The sequence below is a fragment of the Nyctibius grandis genome, chromosome 6 (genome assembly GCF_013368605.1).
Source record: "Nyctibius grandis isolate bNycGra1 chromosome 6, bNycGra1.pri, whole genome shotgun sequence".
In the NCBI taxonomy this organism is placed as follows: Eukaryota; Metazoa; Chordata; class Aves; order Nyctibiiformes; family Nyctibiidae; genus Nyctibius; species Nyctibius grandis.
The window spans coordinates 85,696,393-85,714,503 of record NC_090663.1 but is presented as its reverse complement, the minus strand read 5'-3'; the positions used below and the strand labels follow the sequence as shown (position 1 = coordinate 85,714,503).

Here is an 18,111-nt window from a genome sequence, read left to right as displayed (position 1 = left end):
TGGTTGGACTTGATGATCCCAGAGGTCTCTTCCAACCTGATTGATTCTGTGATCCTTGCTAACAGTACCTGTACAGGAATCAGGGAAGTTTCTGCAGGACAGTGGCTATGACATACTGGGACCTTTCTAGACAGAGAGCACTGTTGGGTCAGTATTCACCACTACATGTCCTACTCATTTGAGACTATAACTCTCTCCCACAGCAGCGTCGTTCCTTTGGTTCTCCAAATCAACTTTCCAGCATACAGCAGGCCTCCAAAATGGATGAACAGAGACAGGTGCCACAAAAGGATAGAGAGACAACATGTTTTCATGCTGTGTAATACCTACCTGGGCATGGTGCTAATGAAAGCATATGAAAAAGAATGAAGGGGAGAGAGAAATAAAATCAATAGGGAAGATGGTTACAAAAGGAAAAGGTATGTTTTGAAATCAAATTGTTTAATGCATAAGATCACATGAGTCTAGACTGCTAATACTATTTTGCTTTACTGAATTTCTTGAAAAACCAAAGTCAGTATAATGCAATGAAAATCACTTTAAAGCAAAAGCAAAATAATTTAAGCAGTCTCTGTGAAAATTCTTACAACCAGTAACCTGACAGTGACAGAAAATGAGACCATGGAGTTAGAAAGATGCACTTTTTTCTTCCATTCTTTCTCCCTTTATAATTTTGCTTCATTTCAATATAATCATGCTTGATACAGGATTTGAGATAATTTTCATACAATACAAAATAAAACACATGAATTACGTGCCAGTGAAAATCTACTGAAATCCACTGGCAGTATTTAAAAGCTAAAATATTCTAAATGGGAGCAGAAACTGGCTTAACACTTGCCTGCACAATCATTTCTAGACAATATCTTAATATTTAAAAAAATAAAAACTTTGTTACCATCGAAAGCATGTGATAAAAGGTTTTGATTTTTAAGCATTCTGATGTAGTTCATAAACATCCTCTGAGACTTAAAAAGCCACACAGTCACTTTGTTTTCAGTGGATTCACTGGAGCTGTCTGAAAACCAACAAAGACTCCAAGCTTGTAAGACCTGAATGAGGAGGGATTTACACATGCTGGGAGGCAAACGGAACTGTTTCCTGACATCTTTTGTTCCAGGAGGAATTCACAGCCTACTGAAGTAAACAGAATGGATCCTACTGACTTTACTGGGCTTCGGAAATGCTGCCAGAATAACAATCAAGACTGGAAAATGAGGTAGGTTAAAAAAATCCTTCTGCTGCCAAGATCTCAACTTTTTCTTTTTTTTTTTTCCCCTTTAGCAAACCCCAATTCTAAAGGCAGTAAGTCTGGAGACATTACTGATTTACACTAGGCATTATCATTTTCAAACAGGAAAGCGTGGGTAACCTATTCTAAACTAGAACTGTGGGTGTTAATCTGCCAGTTTGAGTCTACACTTATGCTCACTAGTAAAGGCTCTCATTTTGAAAACGGAAGTCCCTATTTTTTGTAGAGTATAGTGACATTCTGTAAAATTAAAAGATATATATTAAAAAAAAAAGATTAAAGCTACAGGCATTATTATTCCACAAATACATCTAGGCTTAGATCAACTTGTTAGATATAAGCAAATCAGTACGTTTTCTGGACTGAACACACGTTCTTTTTTCTAATGTTTTGGGGTTTTTTTTTATTTACAACATAAATACTGTGCTGTGCCAGTACAAGGAAAATTATTCTCTTTCCTGCTAATTCAACCATGATGAAACAGAAAGAGTCAATGTGCTTGCTGACAATATACTCACTGCCAATCCAATGTGGAATGACCAAGTCCATTGCCCCTTTCCATATATCTATAGCCAAACAACTCTAAAAAGTCAGCTCACCTAATGCTGAAACACCCTGTCCACCTATCCACCCATCCCCTGACTCATGACAGGAGGAGATGGGGATGATTCATAAGCCCTTTCCATAGACTCTTCCTTTGCCTGACCACAAAGACAATGAAGCAAGCTATGCTTTTTCAAGAACCCAATAAGAACCACAAACAAATTCTTCACTAGACTCCGAGTACAGTATCAGTGATAAATATATTCATTTCTGGACTGGTCAGGAAATATTCCCCCTGACCACACCTTCCTCCTACAAAGTGGTGACTGCCACGCTGACATACCTAATAAAGAAATGTTGACAAGTGCATCCCATGTCTCCCTTGAGTTAGAGACCCCGAGAAAGGGATTTCAAACATTAGTAACAAAATGTGTGCAGAATTATCACAAGAAAGGTATGTGTCCAGGCAAATACCTGTCAGATCGTCCTCCTTCCAAGCTGTACCTTAGGTAGTTCATGCCATCTAAGAACTGGCTGCTTGGTAAAGAGTCGTCTCCTAGTTCTCTGAGGTCTTCTGGCCTAAGGTACTCTCCTCCATCTCCTGTCATTGTGTCATCACCTTTAAACCAACCACAGAAGGGATAGAGATAAGCACACACACAAGTTTGATTTCATTTACGTGTTGGGATCTAACAGCTGGATGGCACAATAAACAGGAAGGCATTTTCCACTCAGGAAACACTGCAAACCACAAGCAATTAATGTATTTAATGAAACAGGCACATCAAGCAAGATTTAAAAAAAAAAAAAAAAGAAAGAAATCAAGGTGATTAATCAATTAGATTTCATCTGTTTTTTGCTGTTGCACATACTGGTAAGGGGCAAATTTCTTTGCTACTCTCCAAAGCATGGTCCCTCTCTTCCTTTATCCATTTTAGCTCTCTGGTCACAGTTATGCTGTATCACAGTCGGACAGTTTATGATTAAATATAACCACTTACTTGACTGTAAGCTATGTGTTTTCAGCTAAAAAGGTGTCCTCTGTGGCCTTATGCCTGATAGTTGCAAATCCTAATTTAAACTCTCCGTTGTGCAAACTCCACATCATATAAGACTGTCTCACCCATGTTCCAACATCCTTCTGTGATCAGCAAAAAAATTCTTACTTCTAAAACATGGCAATATCCAGAACTGGAAATAAGCTCACACGGATAGATGGTAATGATCATTAATCAGAAAAGTAATTCATAATGAATCAAAGCCTAAAGGATCATTGGTTATCTGACATAGTAACCTTTTCACTCTGAATAATAGGGTTTAATCTTTTTTTTTTTAGGTCCAAAATTATTTTCCCCAGGAAATTCCGTCTATATGAAGTCACAGTTTGCTTTTCCCCAGGAGACTAACAAAACAGATTACATTGCCAAGCAATGTGTAGATGCTTCTTTTCATTCCCATTTGCAACACGGTTTCTCTCCACAGTTTCCGCCTGGAGATTTCAGTCACTTTCCCAATGGTTAATTACTACTGTATGAGCCCGCCAGAGGCTCGGTGTGGCCCACGGTACCGCACAACACAACCCTATGCCACCGATATCTTCAAAATTCCTCATTTTCTAAGCTGCACAGGCAAACGACAAGAACCTGAAGCTCAGTTACATGAAGGAGACTGCAACTGTTATATAGGAACTGTCTTCAGGGGCTACACATCCCAGCTGCAGTAATTCACCCCGATATGCTGAGAAACACGAAGCATTTTAAAGGTTTGGTAAGTGGTATCCATGCTGTTTAAAACAGAATTCATTTGGGCATCAGGACAGTTGCCACTTGTGTGATTTAAAGTCTTAATAAGGCAAAATTGCAAAAAATTATTATGGTTACTGCTGCTATTTCTGGTCGAGCATCTTCCCCTCCCCTGAAAAATGTTACTGGTATTACAAGCTATAGGAGTGGTGCTCAGTCCTAAACGAAGAAATCTCAATATTTGTTTTCATGAAACAAATCCAGCTAGTTTTTCTAGCTTGATGTTTCAGCTAATAAACAAATAATTTATAATTTGTCATCTAAAACTAAGTAACCTTTGGGGGTTTTAAGATTTTTTTTTTTTTGTATACACAAATATTATATGTAAAAATGAGGCCTAAATCTTTTCAGTATAACAACAAAAGCTCTTGAGAATTCCATCTGCCCACATTAAGAGGGAGAAACTGGGCACAGTTTCACAGAAAACAATAAAATGCATTTAATCATTGCATGTTTCCTGTCTTCTGACAGATGATGCCTCCTGTTTCCTGGGAATGTCACATTATAAAGCACAGGGCTTAGTGAAAACTTGGAAGATATTAAGGCAACGCTGTTAATCAAACAGTAAAAGGAATTTCAAGTTATATTTCAAATAAACTAGATACATATAATCACGCCAGACATTCCATCTATAATACAAACAAAGGCAAAATCTCTTCACCACTTCAATCACACCCACATCCTTTAAAAAAAAAAAAATCCCAACTCTACTCTTATTTCAGCTTTGGCCTCTCATCTAAGAGTTGTCAATAACGGGTCTCAGTAACACTAGCTGCTCTGTGCGACGTGAACATCTGCAAACAGTAACAGGACTATCCATGAGTATTTCACAATGTCTTCAGAGCATTTATCTGTTGGGAACACAGCTTACTAGTCTTGAGTGAGTGAACTAGAAGTTAAACTCACTCACTGCCAGCCCCTTGTGCCCTTCCATCTTTCCTTAATGAAATGAACTCCCAAAACAAGTAGCACCTCCTAGTATACAAAGGGAAAAAATAGGTATTTAAGTCTAAATGACTGTGTAGCAACATAACTTTTCATACAATTGTGGTTACCTGAGTGTCTTAATTCCTGCTTTGCAGGGCCGTTGCACAAAGGGAATTATTCTGAGTCTGTGTAACAAGCATTCATTCAATCTGCCAGTAACATTGTGTTGTCATTAAAAGATCTAACACGGCTATATTCCCAAGTCTCAGTCAATTCAAACACAGACATGTCATCTGCTGAGAAGAAATTACGTATTCAGCTGACCATGAGCTGCTTTACATGGCAAATCCTACCAGATGGTAGTTTTGTGGCAGTACAAGAAATTATTCTTTTTAATCATGCTAGAAACAATTTATCTGCCATCACATTCCCCATCAAATTAATCCCAGTAACATTTTCACCACTTACTAAGCAGTTTGTGACAAATATGGCCCTTGACATTGACGGTCCATGATTTGCAGTGCCCATCTATGAACTTACAGGTGGATTTTGATGAGTTACCCACTTAGTAATTTATCTGTTACTTACTTGAAAGAACACCTTCCTCTCTTCAACGATACCAACAGACTTTGAGAGGTTTACTTGACAGAGGAAAACACACTACAAAACACTGGGTGACCTTGCACTGTGCCCCAGTTAAAGCATTCCTGTTCAGCCTTGGCCTCAGCACTGCTACTGCCCATCTCCCAAATATCTCTAAAAATTTTGCCCAAATCTGCATTTCTAAATAACATCATCTTCTTCAGGGCAGGTTTGAAAGGAAAAAAAATGCACTAGAAGGAAGTATCAAGTACCTGGACTCTCTTAAAGGAAACACTGGGGCTTGTTTCACTGGGTTTTTATTATTTCTGTGTATCATGAACCCATAATGTCCAAATACAACAATAGATCTCAACTGCTAATTTCTAAGATACCTGTTAAGAGCAACAGGAGCAGATCTGACTGGCCTCTCAGACAGTAAATATTTGCCTTACTCTGACCCAGCAGACACAGAGAAAATGAAAAGGTAATTTTGATGCTGATGATGTCACATGTTTGAACACAGGTTTTAAGCATTATAAATCATTGAACAGACTCCTAAGAGAAACAGGCCACATGCTGAGACCACATATCTGCTCCTTCAGTTTGGCTGAACACACGGGATTTTACCAAACCATCGACACTGGAGATCCACACTGATATTGCTGTACTTTACTTCTTAGTTTTCTCAAATACTACAAAAGGGAGTGGTATGTCCTACATACATGACTGACAAAATCAAGCAACAATCATGAACCACTTTGAGATCAAAACCATGTTTTAAATGCAAAATAACATTTACAAGACAGTAGCTTTGAGGCACCCACCCACGTGCAATTCTCAGCTCAGCAAATCAGCATTGGCTCACAGGAGAAGTGTTTCACTAACGTTTCTAAAACAGATTAGCTTTTTTTTCAGCAATTATCCTCCGCTACCAGGGAGCTATGTAAATGTTTGATCAAGTAAGCAGTTTTAAAATCTTCACCACACCATTGTGGATATGCATCTACAGAGTCAACTTGTTTAGGGAAGCCTCAACAAAGGCAGTTCCTACCATTCCTATAGCTCTCCTGCTACGTAAGTGAATTGCAAAATACAATTGCTGTATGAGAATTGCTCTGGAATTGTTTCTCACAAGACAGAGAAAAAATATAGGCAAAAGTTAAAAAAAAAAAAAAAAGAAAGAAAGAGAGCTGTGATAGAAACTGCCAGAAATTGATTTTAATAGATATTTTTAAAGCCAGATACAGTTATATGAGTTTGCCAAAATTATTGTTTTCTCTGCAGCATGCAGATAAGTCTACAGCTCCCCACATAAGTGCTGCTCCTTAAAAGTAACAGATGGAGAAGAGACAGCTATGGCAAGCACAATTTTTTATGGAATATGTAAGTCCTAAAGCATCTCTAAAGGACTGTATAATGCAGAGTTTCTCTGACACTTCCCTAAAGTCAATCCTCCATTTAGTGGCCCCCCCACACTCGACGTTTCCCTGAATCACAGTTTGGCTAATGCTTTACATGTCTTTATTTTTAGCCAGTCAGGAAAGCAGGGTTTCATGTACGGTCTCACATATTGATACGTGACTTAACATGAATCATCACGTCAGCTATCGGTAGCTCAACGCAGCCCTTGCAGAAAGGCAGAAGGTGAAGCAAATGAAAAGAAAAAAAACCTGTATGTCAGCCCTCCAGGATCTGCAGGGAGCAGAAGACACCTTGATTTTGTTTTCTTGCAAATTAACCTGCTGCAAAATGAATTCCAGTATTTCACAGGTGGCTACTACGGTATTTATAAAGTTATTATGTTGGATCTAGGTAACAAAGAATAAAAGCACTGTCTTTTTTAGAACTGGACCAGAACAAACTATCCCTACCTCCCTAAGCCTCAGAAGCCTTGGAGGCCATCGATACTAACCGGCGTGCTGAAAAGCCTGAGGTGTGGTGGGGCTACTATGCCACGTACAGTCAAACTGGGACTTGAATGAGTTCTCTGTGTAGTTTCAAGAGCAATAAAGCAGATCCCACAAAGAATTCTGGGCAGGAAACAACATTAAAAGAACTTACTTGGGAAAGTGATGGAGAACTGATTTAGCTCTTTCTTCCATCAGAACACTGCTTTCTTCTCATGGAAGAGGAAAATCCACCTTAAACTGGGTAAATATTTTCTATGAAACAGGCAATTTCCTCACAATATGAAACACATTGGGCACTAAGGAAGGCAAGCTTGGTCTAGTACAGATACCAATGACTCCCAACAAACCTGCTGACCAAGACTTTGCATGCATTAAAGTGAAAAGAGAGGGGGGAAAAAAGTCTTTTCCTTCTTCCCAAGGATACAAAGTATTTACTAATTTTGCCTTTGTGAAATTCACATGGCAAGTGCGCCTCTTTTATGTGGCGCTTCTAAAAATATTTGTAAAAGTCATCTTTCACAGCCATGTTGTTCCAGGGAACAATAGCCCAAGACGTCTGCTGCCCACGGAATGGGTAATGCTCCTCTGATGGGAAGAGCTCACTTTAACTACAAAATATCTGTACGTACTGTCAGCACCCATCAAATCGTTAGCTAATTAAGGTTAATGTAAACGTAAAAGCAACCAGTTTTTGTCAGTCACGAATGGGAATAATATCCAGTGATTTAAATACAGATTGAGATCAGATGGGTAAGACTAGTCAAAAATACATTTCCCCTTTTTAACATGCTGATCATGATTTCCTTCAATGAAGAAGTATCGTAGGTCCCTCCTGTAACTTCAGTCTCTGAAGAAAATAATTCAGTGCTCAACGTTGCTCATAAAATATCAATTTATGAAATAATGTATAAGTAAATACAGTAGTGTCTCCTGGTCATGCCCATGCATTATTCCTTCTTTGCACTAACAAACATGTGTCTGTAGCTTGGGTCATGCCTATACATGTCACTGATAATCTAATCTGGTCAAGTCTACTTTTTGTCAACAACGCTGATGCAAACGAAAACCAGCAGTTTCTTTAAAACTTCTGCCAAAATTTTTGCGACCTAATCACAATCTCATATTTTTCATTACTAAAATGCTGACAAGTGAGCAAACTTTAGCAATTCAACCCCAACAAAAATAAAATAATTTAATTTCTTTATAATATAAGTAATATAAGTAAAATATAAGTAATCTCAACAATACCATGTAAACAAAAGCAACTGTCCAGAGAAGAATCTCCCTTCGTTTTGGATAATCTTGTTAAAATGTACCAGCAAGAAACTCTCTACATAACAAACCTTAGAGAGTATCTAAAGCATACAAATTTCTTGAAAATGGGAGGTAGACACTGGCAGGTTATCATAAGTTTTAAGAATCAACTCCTATTCACCAGCTATTTCTTTCTGAGCACAGATTTCGTTAAAGAAGGTTTCAGTTAAATTTTCAATACGTAGCTTTTGATTTACTTCTGTAAATCAACAATCTTTGGCTACATTTTAGACTACTGGTTATAAGATGCTTAATTCTGTGTGAATTAATTTAGCGGTGTTATTCTGAATTTACAGTGTTTTAACGTGCAGCAACAGAAACTTATTAAGTTTAACCAAGAACAGTTACTGGCTGCAACTTTAACTTTCAGTTTTAATTAAAGTTATTCCTTAAGTCTTCCAACTAATTAAGCCACTACTTCAGTGGAATTATGTGCATGTACAACAGCCATGAATTTTGCCCAGACTTTGCTGCTCATTTCTCACACATACGCCGTAGTATTAGTGTACTCTAAGGCCACGTGCGGAGGCACCCAGGAAATTCACTGTCATATTTTAGCACTGTTTACTGCTGTTGTAGCTACTACTAAGGAATTCAGTATGCTTGTCGAAGTGCAACTGCAGTGACCACAAATATGAAGCAATACACTTGGACAAGAGAATATTCTTGGGTACCAGAGCACATTACCATTTAATAACAACATTCATAACAATAACTAGGTGGCCAGTTAGTACCAGGCAAGCAGCTCCAAAGGTAGATTAACAGATACACGTGGCATTTTCTTCACAGCTCTCAACGCGCCAGGCAAAGCAGCTTATCATTACCCCATTCTACAACTGGAAGACTGAGATAAACTGGAGTGACTTCCACTGAGTCATTTAGGAATTGCCAACAGTGCCAGAAATAAATTTCTGAACCCTACTGGAGGGTGTCTGTAAAGCAGTAACTTCTCAGTCCTTTGCGAGCACATGTCTGAACCAGACTTAGTAAGCAGTTTGAAAGTTGTCTTTGTTGATAGTTTCTCTACACTGAAAACAACTTTTTTCAATAACAAAAAGGATTTTTTCTTTTTAATCAGAAAACTGATGTAATCAGCTATGGATTAGCTGTAAACTGCTTTCTGGAATCTAAGACCACATTTTTTAAGACCTTAAGGGATACAGTAGTTCACAGCTATGCCACCTTGTCACCCATGCGCATTCACAAAAGGATAGCACTTTTATACAGATACTGTGAATATGTTTGAATGATGTAGTATCACAGTTTTGAGTAAGCTTTAAAACTAAAAAGGAGAAAAATGAGCAACTCTGTGAGAGGAAAAATGCAACAATCTGACACTGGGTCATTATCGTATGCAGGAATTAATGCATATTTAATTTTATGTATGTCCTTTTATTTAAGGACACGTGATGACACTGCTTCCATTTTTAGAAACACTTCCACAAATCCGATGTCCTAATCACCTTCTTTTTAAGACGACGTCATTATTTTCAATTTTTTTTAAAGAAGCACAAAGTTAAGAAAGAAAAGCCACCAATATCACCCTGTGTCTCAAGCAGGCACAGGGTTGACTCTTTAGCAACTTTTAGATGAGCATCCCTCATGAAAGAGATGCTTTTTGTTCTTTGGATATTGTGATTTTTGAGACTCCATTGACTATTTGCACATGATCATTTGCTCAATATTTGTCTATCCCTTCTCTGCAACTGAAATGTCAGCATTAATCACTGTGCGGTGTGAACTGACCTTCATGGGAGCCATCTTAGGGGCATGCTGCTTCTGACAACGGTGCCTCACCTTCTACTTCAGCCCTTCTATTCCCTTCTGTCTGCAAAAGTAGTCTGCCCAAAAAATAACTTGGTCAGAACAGAGAGATTCATTTTCAGACTGATCAGTTCTCTGGGTTGGTTCACCACATGGTGAAACGTTTGTGCTGACATCATGGAGGATGTGGGGAAGTGTGGTTAGAGCTATGATAACTTCTTGCAGCAGCCAGAACCAGAGCTTTTGAAAATTAACTGGACTGAAAACAGAGCAGGAGACGAGGAGGCCCAAACAGACACAAATGAGAGCTCTTCAACAACCTGTTTCACTGGTTGGTCTGGCGTCCTCTATATACAGCACTGCACTTACTGTACTATCTCAGGTGGGAGTCACAAAGTTAAACCATAGGCAGTTTATACAGCTCTTTTGACACAAAAATAACGCATGCAATGAGTACAGAGGAGCAGCAACATGCTCCTCAACACAATATCAACAAAAAAAAAAGTTTCTGCCTTTTCTAGACTTTCCTGTGTGTCTACACTGACTCAGCCCTGACAGAAACATCTGCCTGTGCTTAACTTCACTAATTCTGTAGATGTCACTAGAATAAATTTCACAAGATGCTTTGCAGTAATTGCACTTTACTGCTCTAAGGATCCCTCAGGTGCAAATTCTGTGGCAACAGCTTTAATGGAACTAACCTTTGTAGCAATACAACAGCTAAGCTAGATACAATGATAAAAATGCAGTTTTTTTAGTACAACTCTATCCACACAAAGCATTTCTGCTGGTATGGATACGTGTTTCAGAAACCACGTCACTTACCAGCGAGGCCTGTGGGAATCCGTAGTGTAATCCCCACCCTTAAGGAGAAGCACTTCATCTTTTTTGCTAGATCAGGCCATCACCTTCTGAACAGTGATTGTATTACACCTGCACTACGCACAGTGCTGAGCAAATAATGATGATTATCCTTAAATAGTCTTCATGGTAGATTATAGTACAGACAGAGGAAGCAGCAGTAACACACATGTGCATGTGTATATTTCTGTGGTGTACAAATAAACTGCTTAATAAAACTGTGCTGATACACCTTTGGCCCTGATGGTCACAAAGCAGGAAAGACTTATTAATGCCGTAGAATATCTGATACATGTAGGACCACATAACAGGCTTACAGCAGATGAAGCAGCATTTTTCTGTAATCATGTTTTTGCTAGCCTATAAAGTTTCTTTTTTTCCACTTCTTCCTTGATCCCTGCACAAAAGCTTACGAATCCAATTTCATCTAGTCTGTTATTGGCATGGGTGTTTCTCTTTCCCTGACAATGCACACCTGCTTCTGTACTTAACTCTGATACTTATCATCTAAAAACCAGTAATCTAATTAAAAAAAAATAAAGCCCACAAAAAAAAACAAATGCAATTTTAAATAAAAAATATAATCTGGTTCTGTTCAAAGAAAAGATTTTTTTTTTTTCCACGTACAGCAAAAGGTAAAGAACTCTGAATAATAATACAATCGCTAAACATTAAAAATGCTGTATGAAAATTAAAGAAGAATTAGTGGGACTCTCAGTCCATTCAAAATATTTTCAAATAGGCTACACAGAGCAGGACCTTACATACCAAGCTGAGCTATTCGATAGATTCTATAGTCCTTTATTTCATACTGCTAAGACTGGATGTTGCACTTGGACTTGCTTTAGGAATATGAATGCTACTATTAACGTAACATCATTCAATTATGCAATATAACTGCTTCCCAGGCAAAATGCAAAATACTTATCACCAGTGATGAACAAGCTCCACGATGGGACCTGAAATACTTATTTCCACAAGTACTCTTCTTGTGCTCAAGTTTATGATCATAAAATTACAGCTGGCAGGTTTACTGTGTCACTTTAATTTATTTCAGAACATATTGTGTCACCTTAAAGCTGCTAAGAACAGAGCATTACAGAAACCTTATGGCTCGCCTCTTATAAAGACTACGCCATCACTAAAAGCTTCATCCTCTTTATTAAAAAAGTTTTGCAGCCTTCCTGCCCCCAGCTATTTTAAGTTCCTGTGACAAGTACCATCCAAGTTAGGAATTTTCGCAACATTCTGAACGTTCTGCCTGTACCAACAGATTTTACAAGGACAATGGCATGAAGTGCTTTCACCGTGACCAACCTGCTTAGCAACCTGCAGCAGGATCACAGAGGCACTCTCAGTATGAGTGCTCAGTGCTGAGCCTTGAGCAGGAATGTGCCAGACTACCTACGTTGTACCTGCTGACAAAGAGTAGGTGTCAGATGGGAAGAGAAAGCAGAGGATGTTAATGCAAAGCACTGGAGAGCATTAGTCATGCTGGATGGCCAACGTATTCAAGATACAGATAATAAATCTTGGATTTTCTGGCTTCCCTTCTTCCTCCCACCTTTCAGGAAACACACGCCCAGTCACACTTCAAAAGTAATGAAAAGGAGCAGTGTTAGGCACCCAGATTAAGCAAATTCATGTTGCTTCAACACAAAAAATAAAGCAAACAATCCAAGTTAAACAAAAAGAGAAAGTTTGTGAGTCTTACTCCATGAACTTCTGCTAACAGCACCTGTGCCACTATATGCTTCACCATCACTGAAGCGCTCATCATCAGAGTGTTTAAAGGCTGTACAACACAAATTGGTTTGAGAAAAAGGACTACCCTGTATCAATCCTGTAGAAGCAGAAAGGCATACTAGGCTTTGTAGATGTAAAGATGGTTAAATGGTAGTTCAAAAGATTGGGAGAAAATTCAACAAAGTGAATATAAGGCTATAATGAATTTAAAGGCTATTTATCACAATAATTACACAAGTGGCGGAATGTTTTTCAGAGAAAATCAGCAAAAACAGGCCCGAGAGAAATAATTTCACTGATCATGATGCAGCAGAAAATAATCTCTTCTGAATCACGTGTTTGCTTTTGCTTGCAGCTTTGCAAACATTAAAAAAAAAAAGTAGTATCTGGAGCCTAAACGTCCTATTTTCTCAACAGTGTAACTCATTTATCAGCATAAATCCCATTTCAAAAAGTAATACAAACAGTTTAGGAATATGATTAACTTCCAGTACCATTTAGAACTACAAGTGCATTTGTGTTCTTTGTAAAAGAAAAAAACCCCAACCCTGTAAGCTGTGTTCCTCAATCCCCAGGACCTTTTGAAATTAGCCACTCTACAAATTATTTGCATGAAATAATAATGACCATAAAACGGTGTATGTAGGATACTGTCATATTAATTAAGATTGCCAAGAGTAAAAAAGAACTTAGAAAATTCTTGCAAATGTGTGTATATTTATCAGATGCCGCTGTGATTAAAATTTATAAGAAATCATTTGTGAACTTTTAGAAAGGGAGATGTTTTTAAGCTCTTTCCTTAATTGTGCTGTATAAAACTGCAATACTTTATCAATCCTTCAAGAAGTTCACAGAAATTTTCTTGGGGCTTAGCTAAGCGGTACAACATACGCCTCCTGTCTGCATATACAATAGACTCTGAAACCAAAGTGCCAAACTTATTAGGATGTTGTTACTTTATGTCATACCACACATATCTGTGATTCTTGTGTGCCAAAAGCTCCCCTCAGGGAACCGTCTCCTCACCTTCTACCTAATGCATCTTATACAAATGTTTTCAATTAGGCAGAAATCCGAGATATACGTATCTGAAATAGGTGGTATTGATCCAAAAAATTCACTGCTCCAATTCCTCTTTATGGGAGGGTCAAACCCAGCTTTGAGACAGCTCTACATCTAAATTTTAAAATCTGAAGTCGGGAAACATTCTTATTTGTTGATCTGGTTCAGATAAGCCTTTTCTGAAAGACGTCGGGGTCCAGGATTTTGGTTTGGGTCAACTTTTGGCATCTTTATTCAAATGCCATAACGACCACAACATTAAAAAAAAGGCCATTACATAGAACTTCATTTCAAGCACTGCAAAATGAAGATGTCAAACTACTTAAGCAGCTATCTTGAGCCAGTATTACAGGTTACATAAGTGATATGGAATAGGAACTTGGCAAAGGTGCTCACCTTCTTCATCAGAAACATCCAGGACCTCAGTCATTGTCTCAGGCACATTTAGCTTGTGCTTCTCTGTTACAGTCTGCAAAGACAGAATCATCAATCCTCAAATTAAACACCAGAAGAAGCAGCAAAGTTTACAGCAGGATATTTTCAACAGCAACAGCAGTGGGATCTGCTGAGACATTTTATAATGTGTTTCCCCTTCCCCTAACTCTATTTTTCATCATTCCTTCAGAAGCTCCCATTCTCAGTGCTGTATAAGGTAACATTTATTCTGGCAGAAAAGTACAAACAAATAAAGATAATGAGCTGGTCAGGGGAATAAATGAAAAGCAAGCTCTCAGCAAATTTATTTATAAATGGTGCATGTAGAACAATTCAGCTCAATGTTTCCAAGATGATTTTAAAATGAATTAGGTAATGTCTACAGAAGAGCTTCAGAAGGTTGTATGTGGCATATGGAAATTATTAAATTGTAAAGCATTTGGAAATGAAGTTATGAATGATGTGAAATTTTTAAACTAAAAAAAGATGTGAAGGATTTACGCAGATCACTTGGAACATTCCCCCCGCCCCAAGTGACTACACTGCATATTAATGATATCCTTTTCATAAATCATGCATATTCCCCCAAATCACATACACGTCAGGGGAAAAAAAGTGTTATTTGAAGATTCTGATATATTTTGTGCTCGTAAAAGCTTAAAACATTGTGATACAAGGCAAGTATGGACCAAGGACTGCTGGGAGGACACTGTTTAAGTGTGAGAGCACAGAGTAGGAGAACACTGGAAGATTTTTTTTTAAAATATAATTTTATCTTCATAAATGACTTCCAGGATGAAACAGAAGATGTTCAGAGGTGCTGAATCAAGAATGGGGACATCCTTTTAGCATCAAGATACACACTGGAGAAGGAGATGAAGAACATAACGAGAGAAATTGTAGGAAGCGCAAGGTGGGAAGAAGTTGCCTTCAGGAAACTCTTCAGTGTGTTCCGATACAGGAGACAAAACACCAAGGGCTTAAATAAGAGCAGTGATCAGAACAGCATGAGTCACAACAGAAAAATAAGTATTTCCCTGGCTCCACCCAGCTCTGCAGCCAGTCAGCTGAACTGGGGAGCTGTGGAGGGCAGTCAACACATTGCCCTTTAAGGTATGTGGGAGCAGATGTGCCCCTTTGGCATGGAGAGGAATGTCAGGAGGCCACGCATCTTGTGAAACTCCCACTGAGGCAGTACCTCGCTCCCTGTTGTGGATGGTATCTATCAAGCATAAATGCACATTACATGCAGAAGTAGTGAAAGAGCCGAGGGATAATTAATGTCAGCCAAAACCCGAGCCCCTTATGCAATATCCTTTTGGGAAAATGCCCATTGATACCGAGCAGTGAAGTCAACAGCAGTTTTTGCTGCACAAAACTTACTGGGTATCTCCCAATTCTCTATTTCTAACAAACTGACAAAGAGAGTATTCTTGATTATTATAAGATACTGCACTTTTATAAATAACAAAGTTACCAACAGCACAATTACTTTGGAAATTTGTTTTAAAAGTACACTTTACATTTTTGAAATATATTTAACTGTGACAGCAGTTTTCAATTTACCCTTCTGAGATAGAGGGAAAGAACACCACCCTTTGCTTCAAACAGCAATCCTGATGAGGCCTCCTAAATTCACTCTTACCTATGATTAAGACAATTAATTATTTCTGTTGCAGTGTTTTTCATAACACATGTTCTGTGTTGAAAATTAGTCTATATTCACCGAATGCCTCCACCACTATGTCTGACTTTCCCCCCCCCAGCTCTCCTCAGATAGAAATGTCAGCAGGGTGACAAAGCCAGCGACGGCAGATGGGGAGGATGCTATCGTTTGGGTGATGCTGACCTCGTCTCTTCAACAATACAGCAGTAAGTTAACAAATACACTGTAAATTAAAAAAAAAAATCACTGACTAAAGAAATAAACCCAGGTGAAGGGGGCTGTATATTTTTCAAGTGAAGTGGAAAGCACTATGGGAGTACCAATTTACTGGCATTGTAATTGCCATTGCAATTGTATCCACACAAAGTGTACTGCAAATTCTCTATTGCCAGTCCGTATGGTCCCCACAGAAAATAACTGAAAAGCCAGGAAAAAAAAAACAAAGGCAGGAGGAGGTGACCAAATTCTGAAGAAAGGGAAAGAAGGGGTCTGCCTGGAAGTCACAAATGCTAGTTTTGGTATGTCTGCTGTATGAGCAAAATGCTTTTAAGAAAACTTGGTTCCCAACCTTAGCTTGTGGACAGAATCCACTCGATTAGAAGAACACAGAGGTGAAAGGATGCTGCAATACTCTAGTCCACAAGGCACAGCTATAGAGGTACACTGTATACTGTCTTGATATTAACTTAGATCTGCAGACCCTAGTGACTAAGGTTTATTTATCATTATATCAATTTATTCATAAATGAGGTATTTACAGGCCCCTATATAATAACAATCTGGTCTCTAAGGCTCTTAGACATTATTATTTATTTACAGAGAAGTAATGATACTTTATTTGCTTCCTGATTTTCCCTTCAGTCAGCGAAAATTGTTACATAATTAAACAGCTGAAACAAAGTTTGGAAAACAGAATCGAGAGAGAGAGAGAGAGCATGTGTGCATGTTTCAGAAGAACAAGAAAAAATCTGTAATGCTATCTCTGGAACACTGAACTCTGCAAGAATCATTAATTCTACAGCAATTCCAAACAGAAGTTGGGAATTAATGTTTTTGAATGAATTTTTAATAAACTACTAGCATTTTTTAATCGATAGGCACATTAGAAATGCCAAATACTTTCAAAATTTAAAATCCATATCTAGCCCCATGAATGGCCCACTTTGAAAACTGCTCAATGTATAGAAAATTGCTTCTCAAACTCCCTGCTGTTTAGTGCCACTGAGAATTCAATTATGCACTTCAGGCTTCTGCATTTAAGACTTTCATTGTAAGGCCAGATTTTCATCTGGTGGCATAGAATAATTCAGATATATAAACCTATATGTGAATTCAGCAGTTAGTTACTCAACAGCAGTATACTGTAAACAACCTCAAAGCTTCTCATATATTCATTTGTCCACAGAAAGACTATGCCTGTTTGTATAAATACCCCAAAACTCAGTTGCACAGCAAACCTTTGAAAGTCTAGCTTATTCCGATTTATTTCCTATTCATCTCTAATCTGTGAGTAAAAATAAGTGTACTTTATTCTCTCTATTGCTTTATATTCAGGTGGCTCCACTAATAGTAACACTAACGCCAGTAAGAGGAAAATTTGTTCAAAGTTAGACCAAAGGTTTTGGCACTGGAGATCTTTTCCTCATCTCAAATGCCAGTGACTTGAATATCAATAAAGCATCAGCCTGCCTAACATCCTCCGTGCATCACTCAGCTACAACCTTAGAGAATGAAGTAGCTATGGTGACAGCACCTTTTTTTCAGTGCTAAATGCTGTGATCTGGTTTGGCAACACCAACCTCACCATCTGGAGAACTTTATTGCAGGGAGTGCCTGTGAGTGTCTGTTATTTATCCCTCATTTTTAGGACTTGTTCTAAATTATGTTTCATCAACATTCCCCACCATGAACAGCAACACCAGAGGTTTATATTCTATATATCCCTAAGGTACAAGATTCAGAAAAACTCATCGCTGAAAAATCTGCTGAGTTTATCAAGGGTTCCCACCTGACTTTTGAAAGCTTTATACACAGACATAGTTCAAGATTTCAGATTTCTCTTCTATGCCAGCATTAGAGGTCAACTATGCAAGAAAGGTTCAACATTTGATTCAGTCCTAGACCCCAAGCATCTGGTAGAAAAATCCATTATCCTCAAAGTTCAAAGGAACATTTATCCAAAGTAAATAACTCACAGGTGTCTTTTCATAGTGTAATCCCTGTTATTACAAAGCATCTAATACTTAC

The 18,111-nt window shown here is 38.2% G+C and overlaps 1 protein-coding gene across 9 annotated transcripts in view; it reads right to left on the bottom strand.

The window, feature by feature from the left end:
- The window catches only part of ANK2 (ankyrin 2), a 322,501-nt gene that overhangs the window by 61,623 nt on the left and 242,767 nt on the right, over positions 1-18,111 (bottom strand). For 5 of the 9 annotated variants that reach the window (XM_068404330.1, XM_068404332.1, XM_068404331.1 and 2 more), the window contains 3 exons: positions 14,160-14,232; positions 12,670-12,798; positions 2,270-2,414 (listed from right to left, as the gene is read on the bottom strand). In XM_068404330.1, the coding sequence (XP_068260431.1) occupies positions 2,270-2,414; positions 12,670-12,798; positions 14,160-14,232 (347 nt within the window). The remainder of the gene's footprint in view (positions 1-2,269; positions 2,415-12,669; positions 12,799-14,159; positions 14,233-18,111) is intronic. The other 4 variants (XM_068404333.1, XM_068404336.1, XM_068404334.1 and 1 more) reach the window with 1 other exon arrangement.